A 9,271-nucleotide genomic window follows, 5' to 3' on the forward strand; every position below is an offset into this window, starting at 1 on the left:
TTGGGGGTCAAGGCAGCTGACGGACAACTGAATTCACTTCGATGTTGCCATCACTTCAACTTACTGGGCGTCGTCTCGGAAAAAACGCCCCCCTTTTATAGGATTGGAACTGAGGCGTATGTATAGTCGGGCATCCGGCTTCACATCAACACTCCTGGATGGTCAAGAACACGCAGGTCTTCACTACAAGACACCAGCTTCCTGGAGCATTTCGTGCCACGACTTCTGATTTGCCACATGACTGGAGACGGCTGATTGCTGTACACCGTAAAATTGCACAGCAAACCCTTGCTCTGCCTGCGAAGCTACCTGAATTATACCACAACTAGGAGTAACACCTATATCATGTTAAAATAGAGGAGATGGTTATGATCAATCTGAAGAAAGGCCATGTAACATGCCAGAGATGGCAAAACCCCTTTCCCTAATGGCCCACGAATTCCATCTTAAAATACGTATTCTCACGTGCTTATATGCTGGAGGCACTGCGGTGTTGGATATCTCGCTCGCGCAACCATGTGTGAAGCACGAGAATCTTAACCACAGCAGGTGTGGTATCTGCAGCCCCTGTAGGTGGTTTACTGGACGGCCAACCCGATGGTTTGCGTTATGGACTTCAGAGCTCAAATTGAACCCACATGTTGGTGGAAAAGTCTTACAGCTGGACACAACTGGACTCTTCCGAAAACACATCTTGTAGTAACATTTTCAAGGCTGAGTCACGAACAAGAGCTCAAATAAACCGGGCCTTGCATACCCAACAAATGCGCCAGAGGAGTCGAGGCGAAAAAGGCCAGAGTGTATCCAAAGCTGGGTCTATTCTTCAATCTTTTATTAGAATTCATCTCACCAAGTCTCATGCCCTTTTTTTTACACCGCGAATCTCTACCTGTCCTTGGAATTCTTTACACAAGAGTTATTTATTATGCTAAATTATTTTGCGTAGTTTTAAACATGGGTATGCGATCGACACTGTGTCCATGGGCCTCTGTTCTCGCAGCGGAAACCATAGCGACGAGATCCAAAAGCTAATGCTCCAACCGTGCGGCTATAGACGGAGTGCTCGCCCCCACGAGAGACATCAGACGAGCGACACAACCAACAGAGCAACTTCATGCAGCGTTGGTCAGCGTATCTTGACAAAGCAAGTAACTAGCATCATGAGACTTACAGAAATATGTTGCGGGCCGCGACACAACTACGCCCACCCCAGCATTTGTTGTCGCCTTCCTCGCTACCAATCCCGACGTACAGGATTGGCTCAGCGACAAGATTTGGCAAGGGCTATAATACCGCTGCCTTGCTGGCTTCATGGAAACTGTGCGCTGATACACACCCGTGCCTGTCGCCAGGTGGACGGGTTCATACACCCAGACGTCAAGGCCAACGACAAGACTATTCTCATCCCATCAGAGCCAATGGTTCTCCCTCCTAGGTAGTTACTCTGCCATAAATAGGTATCCGGACTCTGGGACCCTCTGGTACGGCGACTATCTCGCTTGACTACTGTGACAAGGGCTCGGAAAGAGGGGTTGGAGCAATAGCTCAATTCATCTAATAACAGTGTTTGGTATCAAAGGTCCTTGGTTTTCCTCAAGGCCTGAAGACCAAAGGTGTCTATAAATACAAGAAGTCGGTGAGGGCCTTCTACCCATACCGAGGGTAAGTGACAACTGTTCATCACCAAGGAAAAAAAACGGGGAACCGCTGTTGAATAGACCAGACACTTTGAAACGAGCTCTACGCATTGGGGGACGTACAAGAATGCCGCAACGACAAGACGCAATAGTAGCACCACGCCAAACCTGGAAAAAATACATGCTGCATATTTTAGAGGATCATTAAAAATATGGAAATATGAGACTGTGATGTAGGAGTCTTGATTGTTCTCGGCTTCACGGGCGATAGCTGTTGTACAGACTTGCCACCTCCGCTGTGTTGTCTATAAAAACAAACTCACTTCCCAACACTCAAATTGTTACACGGAGGCCGGCATTTCTATATTATTCAACAATCTTTACCAGGCTGTACGTGGTTTTGCATCACTTGTTTTACATTGCAAACCACAATCAAATATATCTCTTGGTCGCTGGCCGTTGGAATTGCTCTCTTTACAAGGCGGCAGCGGCAGCAGCAGCACCTGGTTTGTTTGAGAATGGCGCAAGCCGGCGACCGGGGTAAGAAAACCAGTCTACCTTGTCAAAAAAATTGCATAAAACTCTCCAGTGCCGGATGCTGAGGCTGTCATAGCCACATGGTGACTCTAGCAGGAGGCTTGCAAGATGGACATGATACGCATTGGGACGGCTTACCGATTTACACAAGCGCAGCCTAAAAAGGAGGGATGGCAAAGACCATGGAAAACATTAAAGGCATTCAATACACATGTCTCGCTAGATCTATTGCCTTTCACATTCTCAGACGATGGGTGGCATGCGTTGGGTAGTTCACCCTTCATCTTGGTGCTTGGTGCTCGAGGTTCCTGAATGGCAACTACTGGGCGACGGTGGCATCCCGCATTCTTCATTCATCCTCTACTAGACCATGGTGCATTTCTCCTCGCTTTCACATTTGAATTGAATCATCCTAGCCATGTACTCATTTCGGGACGGATAGAGCCTCCTGCATTCTGGTTCTGGCTGAACGATTTGTGGGTTCAAATGTTGTTATTGAAGATACATGTATCCAATTGACCAGTTGACCTTTGAAGGGTAGCGTCGTCCAGGACCAAGTTGACAAGGTGGCTTGCGGCTACCAAGAAAGTGAAGATGATTGATGCAAATAAAAGTCAAATAACCCTCTGTGACGCATAATGCACGGTCGCATCCAGCCTCCCCCACCAACACCAACACTGCATACACCAGGCAAGACAACACGTGCAGACACCCGACATATTTAGCTGCAGTCCCATGACCTCTCATATTCCTTCCTCTCCCCGTCCCCAGAAACAAGCACTGGACACGTCAAACTACACAATTCATCCTCGCGCCGTCTGCCCCTTCACCATGGCAACCTTGGCCGCTTCCGCGACAGCCCTTCTGGCCATTCTCCACATGTACATCATGGTGCTCGAAATGTTCCTCTGGACGACGCCTCGCGGCCGCCGAGCATTCCGGCTCAGCCCCGAATTCGCCGAGCAAACCAAGGCGCTGGCCGCCAACCAGGGCCTGTACAATGGGCTCCTCGCCGCCGGTCTCGCGTGGGGGCTGCTTCACCCCGTGCACGAGTTCGCCGTGCAGATCCGGCTCTTCTTCAGCGTTGCCGTCGTCGTCGCCGGCATGTACGGGGGCGCCACGGCGTCGAGAAAGATATGGCTGGTCCAGATGCTCCCTGGCCTTGTGTCGTCCGTCTTGGTGTACGCGAACCTCTGACGGCGAGACCATCTGATCCGGCGCCGATGAAGCCGACAGCCTCGGTGTAACCGGGGTCAACTGTCAATTGACTGGGAGTTCAAAGTTTGGAGGTGCATGTGCCTGGCGGACGGCGGATCGTGGGTGTTGGTTGGCTCTATTGACTCTACAAGACGGCACGGCGTCATTCAATTCCCGGCACGTGGCAAAGCCTTGTTTGGCTTGGGCCTTGTCTTGTCAAACGAAGCGCAATTGTATAATGACTATATTGATGCACTACATTCAATGTTGGTATTGATGTCTTGGGCCCTAGTTCTGATGTCTGATGCGCCCACGTCTCAAGTGCTCCCACCTACACATCAACATCAATTGATGTACCCAATGTCGGCGTCCAGCGGAACCCTGGAGATGCATGTTGAATGCCCCCCCAGGCCTGTTGTGTCGGGCTGAACCCGGTGTGACTTTGGTTCGCACTCTCGCCTAGACTGAGCGCTTCGTGTCCTGCGCAGCTTTCTGGGCTTCTTTAATCTCGGAAACACGCGTGTTGGTAATACATTTCTTAAGCTCAGCTGGCTTAGTCCTGTTTTGCTGTGCACACTGTTCTTTCAAGGCCAAACAGTCCTTTTCCTCCAGGTAGTAGCCTAAACCGCCGACTACAACCAGCTGATGTTTAGGGCAGAGCCCTGTCGACATCTCGTCCTTGCTCTGCATGCTCGCGGGAGCTGCAGTTGGTGTGGCGATGCAGGCGGTAGCAAAAGCAGCGACGAGGACAAGTGGATACTGCATTGTGATGACGGGGTGGCTTTTATCGTTTAATGATGATTGACTTGAGATGGAGATGATGGACGGCTTTTGCTGAGAAGCTATCAAGATTTTGCTGCGGGTTGGATTGGGGATTCAACTCGGAGCGAATACAAGATGAAGGCTTGGTATTTATCCAATTTTGACCTGCTGTGATCACAACCATCTTGCCAGGGCAAAATGCTGCCTGTTACGCATCATGCTAGGTGTGCATGATTGCACATATTAAATGACTAACAGAATTGATAGAACCGACCAATTCCAGCCCTCAGATAGATTATTATATTCATGCCAGGGTTGGTGCTCCGTACATGAGCGAATAACAGGCCATCTCCCAAAACATTCCTACTGCTACTCCGTATAAAAGGGTATAATGCCAAGGAGTCCATTCAAGTACCTCGAGCCATAATGCTTTAAATCATAAATTGACTATTCATGCCCTATCTCGTGATGCATCGCAAGAATAAAGTAGGATTACCAAAAAGTCACTCCACCAGACGGGCATATATCCTACCTGTGCCACCTTTTCAGAGTCTGCTTCTTGGGAGCTGTACATGCATACGGCAAAACGGGACCAACTCACAGCCCAAATCCACGCTTCTTCGCTCAAGACCTCCTGCAGCTCAGCCCATGTTTCCACCGACCTGCTGAATGAGCGTTCAGGGCCGCCGAAAAAAAAAAGGGCAGCGTGTAATAACGCCATGTCGGGACATCATATCATTGCATCTTGGCCTTGCCCCGTGGATACTCGTACCCGTTATTATCAACAAGGAATGACAGAATAACATCATATTAAACTTCACATGGGCAATAGTCGATATCTCTTGTACCGTCATCTGAAAGCTACCGTCCCCAATAAATAGCATCGTCCGTGGTTGCTTGGGCCGCTCGGAGCATGATTTGCACCGACTGGGCAGAATAGATTGTGAATGAGCCAGCAATGGCAAGGTTGGCACCAGGCTGCGACTTGGACGCACAGAAGAATCTGCTCGATGAGCTCAGCCTCGTGGGTGACGTTGACTTGATGGACTACGGCACAGACATTGCTCCGAGTCGTCAGCCGTGGGTGGCATGGCCGCGGATACCCGCTCCAAAGTCGACAGGTAGCTTACCTCAAAAAGTAGTGCAACTGGACGAGCCAAGATGGCCGGGGCTGGATACCTGTGAAGCTTCGGCATCGGAGCTGTTGGTGATTCCGGCTGCTCTCTAGCGACTGGAATCCGATGTATACGTTGCCTTATATTTGTTGGGAGCATGGTTGTGGAACGCCACTGTAAGCTCACCGATCCCCTTCATGGCAGCTCGGACAAGGAGGGGCAAGAGCGCATTTCCTCATTTTTTTAAACGGTCCGGATCGACAGGTACAACTGGTCGCCTGGTTTTTCCTGCGGCAGCGTGGATATACTGGCCGCGAGTGGTCGCAGGCCAGGAGCCGCCTGTGCGGTGGCATTGTCCTTGGATCCGCCTCTTCCTAATATTCTGCCTACAGCGGTGCAGACATGAGTCCATGGGCCATGATGAGGGTTGGTGGAGCGGCGCGTCACTCCGAATACAACTTACAAGAAGCCGGCGCCATCTTTCGGCGTGACGGACGTGGCTCCGACTGCAGTCCGGGGACACCCCGGCAGGGGCTCTTGCATGAGAACATGAATACTTGACCGGGCTAAACCTGACCTGGCCCTTCATGTTCCGGCTCTCGGTAAATTCCGATCATTGATGCCATGTTGGCCCTGCGCATCTGGCCTTCCCCACTGTCGTCCCGTCTCCATCGACGAAGCGAATGCGAGTGCGAGGTTGACGTAAGCTTCCAACCGCTGAGACGGGTGCTCGGAGAGATTGTCAAAGTCCTAAATCTGAAGCACTTGAACAAGAAGAAAACACAACACAACAACCTGCGGAGCACAGTTCGGCCAAATGGCCCAACGCAACGCGTGTCAAGAGTAACACGCTCGGTGGAGTATGCTTGGTCTACGTTGTTGGCATGGCAGGCAGCATTTCTCTCGGGAATTTATATAAAACCTGATTGGTATCCGGTGTCCTCGACGCAGACGATGAAATAAAGGCACACGCCCCTTGACTGCCATTCTACTCCCACTCCCTCACGCGCAGCTGCATCATGTCCACCAACTTTACAGGTCGACTCTCGCCCTCAGATGGGCCCCATCAATTCGGTCCGAAGAGCATTTACTCGGTGAGTTACTCCGCAGACTCCACGACTTTCCCGAAGTCGTGTAGGAGGTCACTTGCTGATTCGATGGCAGAAATATGTTTTGCGTGTTTCACGCCTACATGGCGTTGTGAAATATGCCCTTTTCCAACTCGTCATTTCCCTTCTTGTGCCGAGCAAGTATGCCGTCATACCTTGCGCCATAGTCATTCTTTGCTTCACTGCAAATATAATCATCCACGCGACTACACCATGTACCGGCGTCAACCCCTTCATGGAGAATGTTGTCTTGGGCCGCACCACGAGCCAAGTACCCTTCTCAGACGGCAGTTTCGGATCCGAGCCGGCCGCGCAGGGCCTCGTCGTCTTTAACCTGGGCATCCAGTATAACCATCCCCTAGGGCCCCTTTGCCCGCTGGGAATGGAGATTGCCGAGCGCTTTCAAAAGATGAACAAGGACATGCTCCGGCGACGTGAGGAGCTGGGCCTTTTGAGCGTCAACTATTGGAAGGGCGCCACCGCCGACAGTGAAAACATGGCAGTGATTACCTACTACTTTCGCAATGTGGAAAGCATCCATCGCTTTGCGCATGAGCCGTTGCACCGGGCCACGTGGGATTGGTACAAGTCCCACAACCCGACTCACATTGGCATCTATCATGAGACCTTTATCGTACCAGAAAAATCCTATGAGTCGATATACGAGAACTGCAGCCCCATCGGCTTGGGAAGAGGATCTGTCAAGTCTGTTCATGGCAAGTCGGGCAACAGTTGGGTAAACACTCTGGTCAGCGCCGACACCCCGGCCCTCAAGTCACAGACTGCCAGGTTGGCTGGCTCTCTCCGGAAAACCGCTTGAAAGCCTTGCTGGCACTTGCTAGAGTTGGTTGGTTTCGTTGCCGAGTTGCTGCAACCACAACCTGGGCAGCGAGTATGTCATGCTAGCAGAGGAAGCTTCCCGCAGGCCGTAAACCGCTGTTTCTAGATTCAGATGCTCGACATGAGCTGCGGTAACGTGATGAGAGTCGTATTATGGCTATTATTTGGGAAGATTCGCTGTAAGCACAGTCGCCGAGTTGAGAACAGCTCGCGTTGTGCCTTGTACCATTTATTACTTCATCTGTCCTCGGCCAACTTGAACCGGTCATACCAGAGGCAAGCACACGGGAGATGAATTGCCTTTTTTTAAAAAAAAAAGCCAAAAAAAAAAAAAAAACAAGAAACAAAAAACAAATGATAATAATAAAAAGAGCCACGGCATTTACCAAGAGCGGGATTACTGTTTCCCGCCCCGAAAGCCTTTGCCACTCCCGCACGAATTTGTCCGACCGCTTCAGTGTTGCGCCTTACCCACAATTCGATTGTGTCATCAGACCGCAGCCTCGGCCGTCAACATGGTCTTGACTGTATAAGACCAGACGCAAAACCAAGTGTTTGTGCCATCGCCTGTCCCTGTTCTGCGTTGTCACTCTTCATCCATCTGTACAAGCCGTCATTCTCTCCTCCCACGACAATGCCTCGACCGATAGAGCCCTCTCTGCGAGGGAATGTGCAATATCAACGGCTGCAAGCATCCATTAAACTCTTTGGCGCCATGCTGCTGGTCTTCTTTACCGTGGCTTTCACTGCAGCCGTCCTGCGACTACCGTTGCCGAGGGTCTTGGAATTGCTTACCCGCTGGGGACCGGGCGGCGCGGAACAGTACGAAGAAATGATTTCCATCATCTACATCGTTTGGGGCTACTTTCTCCTTCGGGCGGCCGACAGTCCTTTTGACCACGAACTCTTTCTCGACTTTTCTCTTCACGCCAACGTGGCTCACTTTTCGCTCATGACTGCCATGGCAGTGTTGAAGCTTAAACTTTTATATATATTATTTTAAAGGATTTTAATATAAATATAAACCGGGTTCCATAAGAAATAATAGCGGCACAGGGCAGACTGGACAAAATGAGCACGAAGCCGCCCTGCATGTCGCGGCCCTTTACTCCGTCATCTATACAAAGGCGCGATTTGCTGCAGCATTGCCGGAGAGCTGCTTGGGGGGCTCGCAAGCACTATTTTCTGAGGCATTATGTATTGAATACTTGACTGCTTCGAGTCTGGATAGGCAAGCGAGTACTCCCCGTATCGTGAAGCAAGTTACGGCTTCTCTAAATATATCTATTTCCCTCTCGAGCCTGTACTATTCGACCGTATAATATATCAAAAGTATTATATTGCTTGGCGTTGTTGGCATAAGGGTACTAACTGTTGTATCGCGGCATTTTATTTCGTACCAGTTTAACTTATCAGAAATATTCTTAACACGATAAATACCGTGTTTATCGCTATTTTTTAGTTGTTATTTAGATAATTCTTATTTCGTATAATTAGCGCCCGGGGCGGTATTACGCTCGATCTGTCGCGTCTATAATAATCTACACTAAAACTCGTAGTCGTAGTATATTACAAGCTCTATATATACTGCCGTATAAAGTCTAAATGCTTGTCTACTCGAGTATAATAGCCGTGCGCATCAGGCTTTGCACAAAGGCGGCTATGCGTAACAATACCAACTAAAATTCTAGTCTCTGTATTCTAAAAGAAGCTAAGTTAATAATAATTCTTATAACGTAATATATCCACGACTACTAGTTACGTCAGGAAGCTGAAAAAGGATCGATCTTAGTAAACTACTAATAGCAGAGATAGTAGCGGATAGTCTTATGTAAGCCCTTAGTAGTCAACTATTTAAGGCCTTTGTTAAGCGACTTAGCCTGGTAAATATAAAAGAGAAACTAAGTTAACAGAAACTCGAAGAAATAGATACTAAGACTCTGTAAACTATATTTAAACTACTTAAATTATAATAATTCTTAATAGTATAAGCCTGGTAGCTAGGACTTAAAAGTTAGATTTTTTTAAATAAGGCTACTTCTATTAATTAAATAAGCAAACTTAATATAATTAC

General features: G+C 49.2%; 4 protein-coding genes across 4 annotated transcripts; 3 read left to right on the plus strand and 1 right to left on the minus strand.

The window, feature by feature from the left end:
• Positions 1 to 3,005: 3,005 nt before the first annotated feature.
• Positions 3,006 to 3,371, plus strand: MAA_07983 (uncharacterized protein; the record flags this gene model as incomplete). The annotated part of the gene is made up of 1 exon (XM_007825981.1): positions 3,006 to 3,371. One exon carries the CDS (start codon positions 3,006 to 3,008, stop codon positions 3,369 to 3,371), a length of 366 nt encoding a protein of 121 aa, XP_007824172.1.
• A 459-nt stretch (positions 3,372 to 3,830) lies between these two features.
• MAA_07982 (uncharacterized protein) lies at positions 3,831 to 4,136 on the minus strand (the record flags this gene model as incomplete). The annotated part of the gene is made up of 1 exon (XM_007825980.1): positions 3,831 to 4,136. One exon carries the CDS (start codon positions 4,134 to 4,136, stop codon positions 3,831 to 3,833), a length of 306 nt encoding a protein of 101 aa, XP_007824171.1.
• Positions 4,137 to 6,267: 2,131 nt separating this feature from the next.
• Positions 6,268 to 7,177, plus strand: MAA_07981 (uncharacterized protein; the record flags this gene model as incomplete). The annotated part of the gene is made up of 2 exons (XM_007825979.2): positions 6,268 to 6,342; positions 6,413 to 7,177. 2 exons carry the CDS (start codon positions 6,268 to 6,270, stop codon positions 7,175 to 7,177), a joined length of 840 nt encoding a protein of 279 aa, XP_007824170.2.
• Positions 7,178 to 7,831: 654 nt separating this feature from the next.
• Positions 7,832 to 8,200, plus strand: MAA_11178 (uncharacterized protein; the record flags this gene model as incomplete). The annotated part of the gene is made up of 1 exon (XM_011413144.1): positions 7,832 to 8,200. One exon carries the CDS (start codon positions 7,832 to 7,834, stop codon positions 8,198 to 8,200), a length of 369 nt encoding a protein of 122 aa, XP_011411446.1.
• Between the last annotated feature and the right edge of the window lie 1,071 nt (positions 8,201 to 9,271).

The sequence above is a fragment of the Metarhizium robertsii genome, assembly GCF_000187425.2.
Source record: "Metarhizium robertsii ARSEF 23 chromosome Unknown MAA_Scf_4, whole genome shotgun sequence".
Lineage (NCBI taxonomy): Eukaryota > Fungi > Ascomycota > Sordariomycetes > Hypocreales > Clavicipitaceae > Metarhizium > Metarhizium robertsii.